The sequence below is a fragment of the Suillus discolor genome (assembly GCF_016758755.1).
Source record: "Suillus discolor strain FC423 chromosome Unknown F5147scaffold_34, whole genome shotgun sequence".
NCBI classification, from domain to species: domain Eukaryota; kingdom Fungi; phylum Basidiomycota; class Agaricomycetes; order Boletales; family Suillaceae; genus Suillus; species Suillus discolor.
Window position 1 is genome coordinate 219180 of NW_024541281.1, and position 16645 is coordinate 235824.

The window sequence follows — 16645 nt, forward strand, 5'->3', positions numbered from 1 at the left end:
TACGATACTGACAGCACTGTAGCGCTAATTTTCCACTCATTTTTCATTTTTTTTTCTGCCGGCGTTTATGATCGTACCGTAGCCTCATTTCTGATACTCCGATGTTCATGTAACTTCTGCATTCTCTAGCAGCGTCGTCGCAATAATGACAGCTTGTGACATTTTGAATCAGACATCAACGTGGTACCGCAGACAGTTGTGAATACACATGTCATTCATTAATACACCAACTTCCGTCTGAACGAAGCACGAAGACACCGTTAAATGAATTGTCATCTCGCAAACTCTCTTTGACACATGACTGGGTGACCTTTCATCGCACCCCAACTGAGTGCGGATAGACTCTATCTAGTGCTCATTTTACATGATTTGTCTGATCTGAATCCGATCATGATCATGAGGGGATAAACACTGTTAAATCTGCTCGTTTTATGAAGGTCTAGATGACGTTGATGAGGCTGGTACTATTCCAAGACATGATGACGTTCGCCCTGCGGTTTCATAGATACGAGAGATGAATGATGGATGGGTGCGGATAAGGGATGTTTCCTCGGATGTTCGGAATGTCCGCCGTCAAGCCAAGCCATGCATGCGGTTTGCAGGGATGGATGGGATCCTTCCGTGTACGAGTGCAATGTGCGATTTGCCGCGAGTTGTGGGGGGGAGATAGAACTGTTCTATGAAATGAGCGGGCCTCGGGGTGTTTTGAGATAAGACGGCGTGCAACGAGAAGAGGACGCCGCTGACGTCTGTAGCATGTGTACTCGCTTGGGGTGATCGACAAACGTAGATGCTTGTTCCAAGCGGGACCCATGAGCCAGTGCTTGATACTCGTGCTGATCGTCGAAGCCAAGTGTAATGCACCCCGTTTCATTGGTTAAAATAGTTCTTCGAATGAGGTGGTGCAGGACGACCGGCGGCAGTGCGAGATGTAGAACGCTTCGGAGTACCGCCTCGATCGAACCGTTCGAGTTTCTTGGCAGTTGCTAAATGTGATATAGACGATCAAACGAAACGTTGAGGACTATGTATAAACCACACTCAGGGGCTCGAGAACTGTGATTTATGTAAAACAGTGCTATCATAGGGGTAGAATACGAAGTCGACTCACTGGCTATATCACGAGTTTTTGACTACTTTCAAAAGTAGGGTACGACGATGGTTGGACACGTTAGGTCGAGACTACGCCTTTTCGCCGCGATTTCATTGTGGGTCAATGTCGGCTCCGGGTAGCAATGAACAGCAGCTGACAGTCAATGTTGCCCTTTTGAGCATGGAAACCTAAAAAAAAGTAATTTAGATGGTTCTGCACAGTACAGTGTTGCTCCGAGTAGTGACTGTGCCACTCCTGGCAGTGAATCATTCCTGTGCTTGACTCCATACCACAGTGTCGCATCTCAGCATGCTCCGTGTACTATGGCCGAACGCCTTGGAGTGAACAGGGAATTACGAGCGATTCTCTTCGGTCCGATGGTGAGGTGGTGAATGACAGCGCTCTCCCACGGAAGGAGTCAGTCCTAGTCATCACTTGATGCATATGTAATTATCTATCTAGTCAGCTCTAGATCTAACTCTGCAACCATGACGCTCTCGGAGGACCTCAATTTCTGTTTCCCAGTGCGGGAGTTATCCAATGAACGCATCAAGATGACTCCCTTCAAAGTAAGCCGATAACACAATCCGACACTAGATAACCAAGTTAACCTGATCGACAGGCATCAATCCATTCCTCTCCACTCTGTTCCATCATGTCAGCTCACCCAGAACTATGGGCACACATGCCCGCCGGCCCATTCCAAACCGTCCAAGACTTCAACACCAACTTCCTCGACACCCTAGTCCACCACGACCCAGGAATGATATCATTCGCCATCATAGATAAAACAAAACCACCCTCTACAGCAGACGACGAAGGCGAGCTGGCCGGGATGATGTCTTACATGAACTCGTCTTCTGTGAATCTATGCACAGAAATCGGATATATCATCATCCTTCCCCAATTTCAAAGGACGCATGTTAATTCCAATGCTGTTGGGCTTCTTTTGCGGTATGCGCTTCAAGTGCCGTCTCAGGGCGGTTTGGGGCTGCGAAGGGTTCAGTGGCAATGCAGCTCTGTCAACGCCCCTTCTATTCGTGCGGCTGAGAGACTGGGCTTCAAGAAGGAGGGAATTATGAAATGGCATCGTGTATTTCCTGGGGGCAAGGACAAAGCCAAGGTACATAATGGTCGTGAGATGCCTCGGGGCAGTCTTGACGAAGAAGACTATGCAAGGGATACCGTTGTTCTCGCTCATTGTTGGGATGATTGGGAGCAAGGTGGGAGAGAGAGAATACAAGCAATAATGAACAGACAGCATTAAGTTACTAGGCTTTCTCAGCGTTGCACCATCTTTCACGCGGGCTCATGAATCTATCTAGTGATACCCTCATAACTTACCTGGCACCGCGGACGATAGACCCGAGGGTCACATTGTACCCCTGTACTTGGCATGTAAATATCACGGGCGAGAACAAAACTTTTATAATTCCAATTCGTGCCCACTGCGGTGCACTGTGCACCTTCTCTAATACATGGTAAAGGTCTTGACAGTTTCATTAGTCTTGTGTCTGTGGTGGCTTCTGATAACGATCAGAGTCTCTGACGAGAAAGAGTAGCGATGCAGCCGCTATCACGATCGCCTGCGATAAACACGTTAAACAGATATACATCGTATACAAGTGACCTGCTTACCGCATGGATATAGAACACCAACATCGGTTGACTCGAGATCGTGCTGCATTAAACAAGGAAATAAGGAGACAGTGTGGGATCGAAAACCAATCGACTCACGCAGTAAAAATGCTGCCCATGACAACAGGAGAGAGGAAGGCTCCAATGCTGGACATCATCTCGATAGCAGCCAGTACCTCTCCTATCCAACACAATCTGCGAGTTATCAACCGGATGTTTGCAGCTTCAAAATACGTACCTTGTTTTAAGGGGTCGACCGATGATACTGCGAGACTTCGAGTGATGGGAGTATGTGCTGCGCTGAAACCGATAGCGGTCACGGCTTCACAAAGCATCAATACACGCATTGCTGCCTTTGAGACCTCGCACCTATGAGATGTGAAACATGAGTCGTCGTTGCAGACGCTATTATATAGGAAATAGCATCGATGACCCAGGAGACGAAGATGATATGGACATCGAGAAGGTCTGTCGACGTAGATACAGCAGTATCGCTAGGCTCCTGTTGATTTTCGGGAAGAACAACCTTCCTGGCGTAAATCGGACGCAATACGCGAATCAGCGAGGGTATCGTGTATGTAAGACAGAATACACCACTCAAGCTCAGCGTTGTTAACATCATTCCGGTCTAAGTCGTGTATAAGTGTAGAGCTCCAGTGATTGATGTTCGGCCTACCTGAGCAGAGTCGTACTTGTATTTCGTTGTGTACAACAACGTAAGGGCCACCGGCGTATACGAGACCGCAACCATCGCGATGAGGATATGAATTGCACAATACACTACTCGCCAATTCCGTCTGCCATCTTCCTTGCGGGCAGGAACAAGCTGTTTCAGAGGTTCGAACGCAATGGCTACCGTAGATATGAGGCGGCTCGATAAACTTCGATGGGCGCTTGCTTCTACATTCTGCTGAGCAAGGCGCTGGCGACGTAGTTCATCCCGTTTCTCTTTCGGTAATGATTCGGGGAGGAAAGCTAAGACGTAGACGAATATTGCCCCGAGAACGAAAATGCAGATGTAATATACGATTAGCGGGTTATTGGTCTTGGTGGTGACAAGTCCACCAATAGCAAAGGAGACTGATTGGCCTTTTCACGTAGATTAATGGGGATTGTATAAATGCAAAGGATTATGCTTACCTAGGATAGCCCATCCATTGATGGCACTCAAAACGGGTGATCTCGAGCATCTAGTCAGTACAAAGAAGATTGGTTACCACAATTATACATTACCTGTCCTCAGCACTGGAGATATCAACGGTGTAGATGTTTACCATAAACATCATAATCAGGGGATTACCGAATGCTTGCAGTAATAGAGAGCCGGCCAAAAAAGTTGCTCCTAGCCATCCAGACAGGTACTGGGAGCAGACCATAAGAAAATAGGCCAAAAAGCTAACGGCAACTGCGCCAAGGATGACCGGTTTTCTTCCAAGTCTAGAGCTAATATGGCTGATCATACTGCATGCGATCATAGCTGTTGGACATTAGATCGAGCAGAAAATTTAGCGGCGTCCGCACCCGCAAGCCCATCGCCAATTAAAATGGCTGAAATGACGGCGGAGTATGTTTTCTCCACCTCTGGAACTGCGCATAGATCCTTGGATATCTCCCCGCCTGGTGGGAAGTTGCCATTTGACGTGAGCCACAGCCGACAGATGACTGATTGGATAACCTCCAATAATGTTGTTGCAGGAAGTGTCGAAGTAAGTCGTGTCGCGACAGCTAGCGGGATTAGAAGCGTTAACGGGGAAAATTGGCGTTTACTGCTTATTACGTCCTGCCGCTCTGGAAGGAGCGGAGCACGCTCAGAGGGCAGCTCTGTCGGCGACACGTCTTGGGTGCTTGCCATGGAAGTTTAGATCAACCTATCTTTGAATTGTAGTAAGTGTTACTTACCACGTGGAACTAAGTATAGTTATAGGTTTGCAACGGTGTGCGCCCGACAGCCACAGACCAAACAACACCAAGTGCGGTTTGTCCGAAAATAAACCGAATTTTATAAGGAGTCTGGGTGATTCCTACCTTAAGATGGTCAAGCCGCAAATCCGATTGAGAGCCCAGCGGGGGCCCTTGCGGGTGATTGCCCCCCTTGCCAGCAGTCGAAATTTCCTAGTTGTGTTTTCGAAATTTCATGTCCGACCCGGAGCTTCCTGCTACTCAGGACGCCACTATCATGACAAGGAAGTTGGGCTCACCAGTTATTTCGAACCAAGTTGCTGGACAAGGCAAGGCAGTGTTGACTTTTTGACGGGCAAGAATAGAAGATATCAGCATACCATTTATCGATTTAACTCGAATTCGAAGAGACTCAAAGTCACCATAGCTGCGTTTTAGATGATTTGGTCGATAGACCCATCGAGAGTGAATCGTTGAACGAAGAACTAACTATGCAGTTACGTACGTACACATGTCCCAAAAAAGTCAGTTGGCTGCATAAGTACATCGACTAAAGTACGCGAGGTATAAATTATACCATCCACAAGTATAATAAGATATCCCCGTGTTTGTCAACTGCAATAATAATACTCTGGGTCCAGTCTAATGTCAGTTCACTCGTCAGGTAGCTGTAATACACTGTTTGCACGAGAAAGTGTCTGCCTTGGAAACAGCGTCAAGTTCATATACGATGAATTTCGCGAACGTGGGTTGATCGAAGGAATCGAAGACCTGCTGCTCGCCATTATTGTGTCGTCAGGAGCGGTGGTAGTCGTGGGTGACGAAGCACGAGAGTGAGAATGCGACGTAGAAGTAGATGTGCTGAACCCATCTGAAGCATTGTGATAGGGAGGAGGTGAGAGTGTCGAGGTTTGAGAATGTCGAAGCAATGGAGGTTGAAGTGAGGTAGAGATGGGAGGCAAACGCGGACGACGTGATGATGATGTCGATGAGGACACAAGGCGACGCAGGGGTCGTAGCAGCGACGGGGGTAGAAAAGAGGAATTTGAAGGCGACGGAGGGCGTGTTATCGTTATTCCTTCCTCCATCGCGTACGCTCCATGCGAGTCACGTTTAAATGAGCTGCGTAAGAAACGCCTCCGAACAACGCGTAATGGATGTCGTAGGCGAAAGATTATGTAGCCCACCACGACGAGGATAATGGCGTAGGAGAGTATAGTAATGGGTGGAAATCCCAAAGACTCGCGGGTCAAAGATGCCGGTAGATGTGGGGAAACATGCTCTTCCAACAACCCGTCGAGATCCCAGAACGGTCGAATGGGTTTGATAGGAGGGTTGGGTGTACTAGCAGGAATATCGTCTATAGGATCAGCCAGCGGCCTACTACTGCTTGAAGACGGTTTGATTTCCTTGCTTGCTTCTAACACCATTTTACCCAGCGTCCAGCTAATGGCAATATCTCCAACGGAATCGACAGATTGAAACATGGGTCTTCCCAAACCCTTTGCTTCAGCTTGTTGTGCCACTTGTTCACCGATAGTGGTGGAGTTTCCTTCCGGGTCAACTATCCGAGGAATCCCAATTCCTTCATGTAGCACATTAGCTATCCAAGCGGCCTTGAAACACTGCATCTGCAACCTCGGAAGCTCCACATTCTTGCCCCACTTCCCGACCTCCATGACCTCTCCGTTTTCCATTACTTCCCCATCGCCGCCTCGCATACCCTGCGCTCTCGACAGCTCGTGTTGTTTGACTATACCACTCCAATCCATACCGCAGAACTGCGTCGCAGCGCGCTCGTACTGCACATAATCATATAGGCCGCCCAGCCCGAAGACATGTTCAGATGAATACCAGTATTCGGAAACACCAATGAAATGGGAGGAAGTAAAGTTGATGGCAGGAACGTGCACTCCATCGAAAAGGCATGGAGCAGTATTGCATGGCGCATTTTTGTTGAGGAGGGAAGCAGTACGATCCAGACACTGGGTGAAAGAGCCCGTCCCAGCAAGTAGATGTGTTGAATGCGACCCATCAATCTGAGGCAATGTCTCGGAAAGTGTCAGATCTTTTGGAAGGCACGGGTCAGGTATGGATGACGACTCTGACGCCTCGAGCGAAGTCTCTTTGAAATGCTCGACGGTCTTCGCAACGTATCGCTCTCGTGCCTGGTTGGTACCATAGCCTAACCACGTAGTGACAAATACTGAGTGGTTGACTTCGTCTCCGCCAAGTAGTCGTAACCGGACATCAACCAGGTTCTCCTTGTCTCCCGAAAGCGTGTCAGATGGCTCGAAGGCTATCTGGGTCGAAGCGCCTCCCATATCCAGAAAGCCATAAGTCGTCTTCTTGTCCTTTCCATAAAACCCATCCATGAGATAGTTCACTGCTATCCATCCATACAAGCCTTCCTCCTCGCCAGTGATAATTCGTACACTGGACCCACACGGACCGTCTTTCGATTCATCCTCTATCCGGAAGCTCGAGGCACTTTTGAGATACTTACATGTGGCACTGAGCACGCGCGCCTGTTGCACCGGTGTCAAAAGGCGCATACCAGCAGTAGCGAGGAGGAAAAGAGGAGTTTCGGACTCGAGGGAAGGAGGTATTTGAGAGCGCGCATGTTTAAGTAGAGGCGCAAGGTATTCATAGACACCCTCCGGGTTGTCTGCGAATGTAGAAAGACCTACATAACAGAACCAGTTGAATTGTTATGGGCAGAATATCAGACGTGTACGCACCTGGTTCAGCCTTCATTATCCATTCATCTCCCTCCTGGACACCCTTCTCTACCTTGGGCAATTTATCCCGTACATCATCACCCTGCTCGCTAAGCACGAAATCGGGATCTTCCCAGCTATATATCTGAAGTCTTGAACCCGACGAGCCAGCGTCAATAACTATTCCAAAACGGCGCGCAGTAAGCCAAGAATTAGAGAATATCGTAGGTGGCATAGACCAGGGCCCAGCGGTAAAGCAATCGACGCTCCACTTTACAAAGACGTACACAGTAGGAAGGGTTGTATGTAAATGACGAGGTGGAATTTCACAGCCGCTGCCAGCCACCGCGCGGAACCCAGCTTCCCGAAGTTATCCTTTCACGACCGTTCACGATCAATCTGGCTAATTGGATAGGCAACGAACCGTGGCAGTAATAAATTCGTTTCATGCCGAATGATCGCGTGCGAGTGACCTGCTATGAATTTCTGGCAGTTCTTTCATCGACTTGGACTATCATAATTTTCGCTCAGCAGCTGCTCGGCTTTGCTGAGATGCTGTACCGTACTACCTACGCTATATCAAGTGCATCGGTCACTGTACCTTTCCAGGGTGTCCTAAAGTATCATATACTGGACTGATATACTAGTTTATCATACACACGCCAACCTGAGAAAAGCAGAAAAGTCAGTGTCCTTGAATCGAAAAAACAGCTCCCGTATTAACACAGAATACTATGTCGAAACTACATCCATACGTTCCAAACGAGCTTAAGCAAGATGCTCCTTGAAGTTCCTCATCGCGGTACAGTAGTCTTGCGAGGCCGCGAACGCGTCCCACCCCTGGCCTCGCCTCCTTTATTCTTCGCTTTGTCTTTAGCTTTCAGATCCACGCTCCACAACCGCGCCTGCGCCTCCCTCAGGCGGAGCAGGTCAAATACCCAGTCTGTCTCCTGCGCCTTTGCTGAACCACGTTCATGCAGCCTTTCTTCCTCTGAGTGTGAGAGAAGAGCAGCTGTAGTACGCTCACCCGACCGCCACAGGAGTAGCTGCTGGATTGCCTCAGGGAGAAGAATGTTCACGCAATACTGTAGATGAACAAACTTTTAATCAGTGAAAAATGGTTATCACAGAACATAAGACGCGCATCCAGTTTATCGAGGGTCGATAGTGATTCATATTCTTGCGAGCCAACTGGCCGTTGTTGGTCCTGTGTGGGCACAGGGTCAATCTGTAGAAATGATGAATGATCCCGGGCGGTGTTTGCGATATAGCTAGCCTACCTCCCCAGTATGCGGCAAGTTAGAGTGATCGCTAGAATCCGGCTGCAATCAGAGGTGAACATCTGGTTTGGGAAACTCGGGAGACTGCGATAGATCCTACCTGCTCTGCAATGATCTCCTTTGGCGTAGAAGGCAGATCAATCGTCTTCGGCTCTGAGGAATCGTCAGCCTATGTAAAAACATCAACAAAAGAAATGCAAAGGTAAAATATAAAGAGCCAACCTGGCTAGGCTTGCCAACTGTTGTGGTATCGTCATCAATCTTGTTGCTAGTATTGCTGGGAGGTATGGGCTGAGACAGTATGTTGTGACTCGCACTGTCGGAAGTTGGGGGTATATTGTCTGGCGACTTGTCAAGTGACTTTGCATTGGGGTCGTCGACCTGATTGCTATTGTCACTGGGAGGTATTGGTTGAGGAATGTCAGGGTGGACCACGGTGTCGGAAGATGCAGATGTTTCGTTTGTTGTTCCGGTCTCAGTCTTGTTAACTGCCATTGCTTCAGTGTCGTTGACCTGATTGCCAACGTCACTGGGAGGTATAGGCTGAGAGATGCTGCAGTCTGCCCTATCGGAAGTTGCAGCTATCTCGCTTTCGATGCCAGCGTCTGCCAACCCATCGCCATTGGTGGCCAAAGTAGTTAGGCAGGGTGTGCTATCTTGCTCCGGGGGTGGTACCACCGCTGCTTTAGGTTTGAATTCTATATTGGTTCTACGGGCATACTCTTCTCCAAGTGCCCACCGTGCAATCAGTTTTTGTGACTGCTTAACCTCGTTCGGGTCCAGACCTCCTCTCACCGCCGCCCGCTTCATTAAACTGGATCTAGCCGCACCTCCCCGCATGAAAGCCTCATGGCTCTTGCCTGCCGGGGTGTACTTCCCTTGTAGGATAGCGTTCAGTACAGGCTTCACGTATGTTAGCTGGGCATGTATCGACAACTCAGCGAAAGCATCTGCGCTAGGAGGCGGGTCGGTCAACTTTGGACTAGGGCTCCGCGTCCTGTCTTCCGGTTCATCTTCCGAGTCCGGAGCCTCGGTGTCCTGGACGGCACTTTCGAACTCGCCCAAGTCACACATAACAAAGCCTTCTTCCTCAGAGGTCCAGAATTTATCCCGGGTGAGGTTGTACTCTTGTTCATCTAGAAACTTGGCCCGATAGCGTTCCTTTCCGCCTGGCTTGGTTGGTGGAACGTATGCTATAAGCTGAGCGGGCCAGTATCTGTTACTTCTCGTCCGTAGTGCCTGCGCCAGAACGAGCTCGCCTGGTATTTGGAGCATGGGGTCCGGGGGCGGAGGAGACCAAGCGCGGTCCATAAGAGTCTCAAACTCAACACTAGGCAGAAGCTTAGCCTTCTTGGTTGAACGTAGGTCCTCTATATCGTCTTCTTCTGAAGAAAACGTCCCTCCAGTGTACGCGGAAATCATCTCAGGCATCCCATCACGCTTGAGTCCATCTGCATCATCCATAGCTTTCACTGCTGCCTCCCATCTCTCGCACATATCTGTCTTTGTTTTCTTGCGAGGGGAAGAGTTTGAGGATCCAGTTGTGGTGAGAGATGAGACTTGAAAAGTTGCTCGGGAAAAACGCTTTTCGCCAGACAGGTCATGAATAGGCTGGACGTTGAATTCGGATGGAGATGAAATTGTCGAAGGTTCTCGAGATAATGCCAGGTCGCCAAAGAGGGTCACGCAGAGAGGTTGTTTTTGGACGACCTAACCATTCGCTTGTTTGAATTGAGACATTTTCAGCATGTCAGGGAATGCTCACCCTGGCAGGCCACCACATGCGGTTTTCCAGAAGCTCGATATCATCGTCATCATGCGGGACCGAGGTGATAATGACTCCTGAATCATTCACCAGTACCCAAACTAGAGTATCGACGTTGCCGAAGCCATGTCCATCACCCCGGTCAGATAATTTTGCCTTTCCTGCCTTCCTTTTCCTTGGGGAAGTTTGGCTCCGGGGATGTGAGAAGCTGGAACTGGATACGCCAAGAGAGCGCGTGGAACCACCCCTAATCCTACTAAGCTTCTGAGGCGGTGGGGTAGAATGACTGATTATGGAACGTGGGGGAAGATCCGTAGTTGAGATAAGCGGACTTGTAGGAACGCTCGAAAACGGTGAGGGCGACAGGGTTGTGAGACTGCTTACTGTGCCTTCCCTATCAGAACCAGATTCAGAAGCCGGGGCCTTGCGTTTCTTCGAACGCGCGGATGGCTGGGAGTGTGAGGGTGTTACAGGCTTGGGTTTAGCCTTGGGTTTTGGTTTGGACTGACGCTTGGGGGATGGTGACGAGTGGTCTGCCTGCTTTAGCGGTGAAGCACGGAATTTGCCCTTGGCGTTATAGCGATATTTCACATTAGGCTGCCTACGCGATGGAGGCCCCCCAAATGAGTCTGAGGGCTCGGGCTCGTCATCAGAGTGGCCTGGCGAATCGAGCTGGTTTGCAAATACAGCGGAAGCCTGCTTTGCTGCTTTACGGGTCGGGAGGATGTGCTCAGATAGCATCGAGAAAGTGCTAGTAGTTGCCGAATGGTAAGGACGTGCAGTATTTGTCTTTCGGTCCTATGGTAGATGGAGCAACCCTTAAGATTACTGTCAGGACTGTATCAGTAGACTCTGTCAGCCAGACTCTCGCACTTTTGATGCCCGAGCGCGTTTTGTCACTCCGTGTCACGTCACGCGATACTTCCTCCTATCAATATTCGACTTCAATATATATATATATATATATCGACCAGTATCTAGCTCTACCTCTTTCCGTTGTCTTCCCCTTACCAAACGTAGTTTACCTGTGACTCGATTTGTTCTTCGGTAATGGCTTTCACAGGCTCCCACTCAGTACTCAGCATCCAACACGCATGCGCACTTCAAATTTGTCGCGCATTGAAACTAAATGTCAGATATCATTTTCAATATAATGATGGATGGTGTGACAATGTCGGGACCCTGGTCGGTTCAAGTTGACAGCGGTCATGTTGTGTTTGGTAAAAGAAGGCTCTCACTTCAAGCATAATCCTGAGCGTTTGAACCACGACAGTCTGGGAAAAAATAGAACATTCCACGTAAGACTGTACTTCTGCAAGAAGACGTGGCCAGTGTCCAAGATAAGACATTTAGGTCCAACAAAAGCGCAGACTTCTGGCGTGCCGCTCGAAGGCAAACGTAAGAATACACGGACAATCACATCGTCCGAGCCTTGTGTATCTTCACATCTTCTCTTGGTCTAACAAGTGGTCAAGTATCTCTGAAGATCCTAACGCACGATGACTTACCGATCCTGAGCATCAACTGCAACAGCACCTAATCTCTGCACAACACGCATGCCTGAGCTCACCCGGCCGAAAATGGTGTGTTTACCGTCCAGGTAGGGCGTGGGTGCCAGCGAAATAAAAAACTGAGATCCTAGAAGCGGGCCATTATATTCCAAGCAGTAGATGATATAAAAAGCGGGAATCTAACCGTTTGTGTTGGGCCCCGAGTTCGCCATTGCGAGGATTCCTGCCCCCGTAAAGCGTAATTCTGGATGTATTTCATCCTCGCTGTGCACATGTCATATGTTTACGTTTAGGATAAAGATTTACGATGGACGTACAATTTCTGACCATAAATGCTCGTCCCACCTCGACCAGTTCCAGTTGGATCACCACCTTGGATCATAAAATCCTACAAGCATGGTTGGTCATGAATATAGATACGTTTGCCGTAGAAAAAAAAGCTCGACTGACGGCGATAATTCGATGAAACACAACACCGTTGTAGTAGCCGCGTTTTGCAAGCTCAGCAAAGTTCTGACATGTCTAGGACGGTATCTTGATCAGTTCAGTCAAAGTAAAGGCGCAAAACAATAGAATAAACCCACCCGAGGGGCATGGTTCCAGTATAATTCAAGCTGAACGTCTCCGAGACTGGTTTCGAGAACAACTGAATCCATCGTGCTGTTCCCCCGATTTCTCACGCTAGTAGGAGGCTTTTGATCAAATCCCCAAGCACCTATACCCTGACGGCGTGGGAACCCTTTCGAAAACTGTACTAGTTGATTGGTGCATCGAGGTCTATCGTTTCTGTAACAAAACTTGTGTATGTCCTTTAATTTCAGTTTCTCTCTGTATCTTTGTTTTATTGATGAATTAAATCCAGACTAAAAGATGATATGGTTTTCTCACACTGGTGCTTGCTATGCAGAAAATTTGTCCGCTTCAAGTTTGTCTGCACCTATTCTGCGTGTTGATACTAAAAGATCAGATGTGGAATGTAGTGTCAATGCAATCATCTCATTTTACTTCGCTTCTCGACGCCAAGCTTAAGCATGTCAGATAATATCCTCTTCGAGAGTCTCCTGGCGGCGCCTGTCCCACCAACTTACACAAGATCAGGCTAACCATGTTCGATCTCACCCGATGTCGTCGTGCCATCATGGTGCAGTTTTGATTGGGAATCATGCATGCATGCCCTGTAATGCACGCTATACCCATTTCATGCTGCAGCGAATATTTTGGGCGATGTTTATTTTCTGTTTTTGAGTTTAATCACTCTCAGATAAGGCTGGTTTCTGTTAGATTCTCATTCACGAACCTGGCATGCTTGTCACCGAATGTCCGTCGCAAGAAATTGTTTTGCGCTCTGTCAAGGACATAGTATCAGCCTGTCTATGACCTAGCAGTCGCGACGCTCATGGGTCCCACTTGTTTTGTGGCGTATGCAGTTGCTGCCATGCACAACCTACACCAAGAAAGCTCTCCACGATTCAAAAGGCAAAAGAAAGGTCAGTGACGGGTTTGTAGTGTTGTATCTGATATGGAAGTGCCTGCTTGGTGTACATTTGTGGTATATCAATAGACTGTTCGCTGCCAATCCATCGTCATTTCTTGAAGTCGGGGACTGACGCTTCCCAGCGCTGCTACAATAGTAGTAGATGGGGGTAGATCTGGACAGTTGTATAATCTACATGATTACTGTCCGAGATACTGACACACAAGCTTGCAGTACTCAGTATCACTGCTTTTTGATGTAACTGGTTAAGCAGATGACAAGTCTTGACTACTTACAGTATGCCTGCCGTCGATGCCTGGAAGTAGGCGAGTTAACCGGTTGGCAGTGTTTTTCCAACAGGTTACAGTACTACTGTGACATCTGGACGACACAATATTGATGCGTCAGGGGTCCTGTAGACTTGTTCTGCATCGAGTATACGACAGAAATTGGAATTAAAAAAAGATTCAAAGACAGTCTCTTCCTTTCTGCCGTCACCATTATGATACCTGGCATGATCAGCCGACCGTTGATGGTTGATGCAGATGGTTGATGGTTCCTGTTGATGGCCTCAGAACAAAACCTAACCAAGAGCCATTATCAGACGAGGCGCTCAGCAAAGTTAATTGAAGCGCCAAAGAGAAGTAAATTTTATGGCTGGTAGGGTTGCGGTCAAGACTGTAAAGTGAACCAATAGGCGTAGTGTCAGTGGAATTTAGCGTGATTGCGCCATTGGAATTCCATGTCATTGAGCAAATACAGACGGCAACTGACTCGACATCGCGGAATCAATGGAAACGGGCTGTCTAGGAGAGACGCGCAGTGTGACTATGTTAGAAGCCGGCCACTAGAGGGTTATCCGACCTCCTCATTGAGGAGAACGTCCCGGTGGTTTGGGGCGACAACTCCTAGGCAGTCCCAGGTTTGGAGGCATATCCACTGAATAATTCGTCCCCCAACAATGTACTTCTGAGTCACGCTGACTTCTAATGCAGCCTACCTGAACTCAAAGGAGTCGTTCAGTGACATAGTGCATAGACTCGGAGGTCTCGGGGATGTGAGGAAATTCACTTACATCACATTTGGCCGTCACCTGGAGGCAAGCAGGCTGCGCATGGTTGTCAAGCAATCTGAATCTATGACAGGTAGCAGCCAAGCTGATAAGATTCGAAGCGATAAGCAATACTTCCACTCACTGCAATGTTCCGGAAACACCTGCCAATTGATCCTACACGATACGAGACTAGTACGAAAAAATTACCTATTGGATCAGAGTAGCCCACATTACGTCTGCCAGATGCGCCATGGGCGTGAAGAACACGGTATAAAGGCTTCGTGTGATGTTCCATTTGGTGTTCAAGAATAACAAGTATTCTCCCGCATTCACACTACTTCACCTCTCGCCTAGAGTCTACAGATGGATAGCTTGCGCATGCATCGTAGAAAAAGACATGAGCGCACCATGAAATCATCCAGATCGACACCACAAAACACATCGTCCTTACGGTCAGGGCAGGCCCCTGACCAACATTCAACGAGACTGGCCCTGCAGTCATGTCTTAAGCACCTCGACAGGTTAGAGTATCGCGTGCACGAGGAAATCCAAGGGGTCCGTAGCCTCTTTAGGGAACTCCTTGACAACTGCCAGTCAGATGCCACAACGGAGAATTCAGGCGAATGCAATAGCACCGTCGACTCCAAAGCTGGATTTGATGGCCTCAATACAATTCACTGCCTCGTGCCACAGCCTGCACCCCATGGAACATCATTCAGAGTCACTGGATTGCTGTCAGAAGGTACAGGTTCTCCCCAAGGTGAGTTGCTGTATACGCAGGCTTTTCCTTAGACGCTTACCATGTACAGGTTTATTGCCCTACAACGCCCGCAGTTCTGCCAACTATGTAGCTCACCTCCAGCACAGCATGTACTCGGAAGCCTTTTCGGCATCCTGCGACCCGCGTGTCACGGAATTGCCATCAGATCATGTAGATCCTCACCTCGGTTGATTCCCTATCATTCACAGCTTTTCCCTAAACGCTTACAATGTGTCCCCAGACCTATCGCTGCGTGGGACGTTCGATTCTGGCTATGGGACCGCTGCGGAACCCTTCCAGGGCATCTATTTGGAGGAACATGTCCTGTCAAATTCTTCAGCCAGACTCAGACCCGAAATGCAACTGTTTGTCCCCGTTGTGCAGGCTAGCCAAGCAAAGGACAAAGTAAAATGTACCTGGAACGGGTGCTCGGCACTCGTCAACAAGGATAACCTCACTCGTCACGTCGGGGAGGTGCATGAGGGGAAGATTAAGGCTGTTTGTGCAGACTGCGGAAGAGAATTCAAGCGCCCGTACCAGATGAATAAGCATATCCTTTCGACCAAATGTGGAAAATCGTAGATTGTTATCTTGGTAGTACACCACGGCACAAACCATTACTGCCACCAATGCAAATTGTTTTTTCTTGACTGACCAGGACCCCGTCGCCCTGGTTTTTCTGCCATTGTTAGATAACAAGGGTCACCTGCCTTCGTTCTTGCCACCACAGCCTAATAAGCTCGGGCCAAAACTCATCGCTATGACAGGTCGGTCCTGCAAAACATACAACCTGATTGCCGCGGCGGATATGCCGTGGGGGGAAGCTACAACCTGGATATGTGTTCTTTCGAGAACATCCTGTACTTTATGCAACACCCAACGCGTTGATTCGGAGGCTAGCGTGCAATGCGCACGCAAATGACGTAGCGGGAAATATATTGGTGGCCCGTGAAACACGTGTGGGAGAGGAAGAATGACTTGATGGATTGCAAGTATTCCAGGAAGCTAACACCCGTGGGTCGGCGGGATCATAAACCAACATAAGTTGGGAACTGTCGATAGACGAAATGATGTGGGAGTTCAAAACGTTTAAGTGCGGACTCCTCGTCTCTGAGCAAAACTCTCGAAATCGTCTCCGCGAAGTGGTTGCATCCGGAGTCGGAGACTCGCTCCCAGCCCAGGGGGGCAACACCAATGAAGAATAAGAAGGCGATAAACAAGGGCAATCAGAGATACTTGATTACCATTGTCCTGAGAAAAAAGAGCAATAAATATTGAGACCCGTAGGTCTACCACTCCGGGAAAGCGTGTCATCCTTGTGCAGGGGCCATGCTAATCTTCTCTGTATCGTTCCAATTTTTCGTATGTCACCCCGAAGGGGACAACAGTAGGTAGAGGCATAAAGTAGACCTCAGCACAATTTTGTTTTTGTTTTGAATGACGGGTTTTGC

The 16645-nt window shown here is 48.6% G+C and overlaps 6 protein-coding genes across 6 annotated transcripts; 2 read left to right on the plus strand and 4 right to left on the minus strand.

The window, feature by feature from the left end:
* Positions 1–1223: 1223 nt before the first annotated feature.
* F5147DRAFT_637260 (acyl-CoA N-acyltransferase) lies at positions 1224–2533 on the plus strand. Its single transcript, XM_041432936.1, has 2 exons — positions 1224–1662; positions 1716–2533. The coding sequence occupies exons 1-2, from the start codon at positions 1582–1584 to the stop codon at positions 2358–2360; spliced, it is 726 nt and encodes a 241-aa protein (XP_041291770.1). The 5' UTR covers positions 1224–1581; the 3' UTR covers positions 2361–2533.
* A 62-nt stretch (positions 2534–2595) lies between these two features.
* F5147DRAFT_774736 (MFS general substrate transporter) lies at positions 2596–4583 on the minus strand (the record flags this gene model as incomplete). The annotated part of the gene is made up of 9 exons (XM_041441631.1): positions 2596–2679; positions 2732–2774; positions 2831–2912; positions 2970–3053; positions 3101–3359; positions 3408–3820; positions 3872–3912; positions 3965–4208; positions 4253–4583. 9 exons carry the CDS (start codon positions 4581–4583, stop codon positions 2596–2598), a joined length of 1581 nt encoding a protein of 526 aa, XP_041291771.1.
* A 474-nt stretch (positions 4584–5057) lies between these two features.
* Positions 5058–7680, minus strand: F5147DRAFT_637266 (nucleoside phosphatase family-domain-containing protein). Its single transcript, XM_041432937.1, has 2 exons — positions 7372–7680; positions 5058–7316 (listed from the first exon to the last, which is right to left on the minus strand). Exons 1-2 carry the CDS (start codon positions 7583–7585, stop codon positions 5284–5286), a joined length of 2247 nt encoding a protein of 748 aa, XP_041291772.1. The 5' UTR covers positions 7586–7680; the 3' UTR covers positions 5058–5283.
* A 340-nt stretch (positions 7681–8020) lies between these two features.
* On the minus strand, positions 8021–11273 carry F5147DRAFT_699834 (uncharacterized protein). Its single transcript, XM_041437645.1, has 6 exons — positions 10396–11273; positions 8853–10340; positions 8731–8799; positions 8631–8672; positions 8495–8578; positions 8021–8435 (listed from the first exon to the last, which is right to left on the minus strand). Exons 1-6 carry the CDS (start codon positions 11134–11136, stop codon positions 8145–8147), a joined length of 2715 nt encoding a protein of 904 aa, XP_041291773.1. The 5' UTR covers positions 11137–11273; the 3' UTR covers positions 8021–8144.
* Positions 11274–11370: 97 nt separating this feature from the next.
* F5147DRAFT_699836 (cyclophilin-like domain-containing protein) lies at positions 11371–12582 on the minus strand. Its single transcript, XM_041437646.1, has 6 exons — positions 12491–12582; positions 12357–12428; positions 12224–12294; positions 12091–12170; positions 11904–12033; positions 11371–11854 (listed from the first exon to the last, which is right to left on the minus strand). Exons 1-6 carry the CDS (start codon positions 12560–12562, stop codon positions 11812–11814), a joined length of 468 nt encoding a protein of 155 aa, XP_041291774.1. The 5' UTR covers positions 12563–12582; the 3' UTR covers positions 11371–11811.
* Positions 12583–14842: 2260 nt separating this feature from the next.
* On the plus strand, positions 14843–16579 carry F5147DRAFT_761581 (uncharacterized protein; the record flags this gene model as incomplete). The annotated part of the gene is given in 6 exon segments (XM_041440535.1): positions 14843–15194; positions 15244–15365; positions 15404–15559; positions 15579–15668; positions 15793–15961; positions 16257–16579. The coding sequence occupies 6 exon segments, from the start codon at positions 14843–14845 to the stop codon at positions 16397–16399; spliced, it is 1032 nt and encodes a 343-aa protein (XP_041291775.1). The 3' UTR covers positions 16400–16579.
* Between the last annotated feature and the right edge of the window lie 66 nt (positions 16580–16645).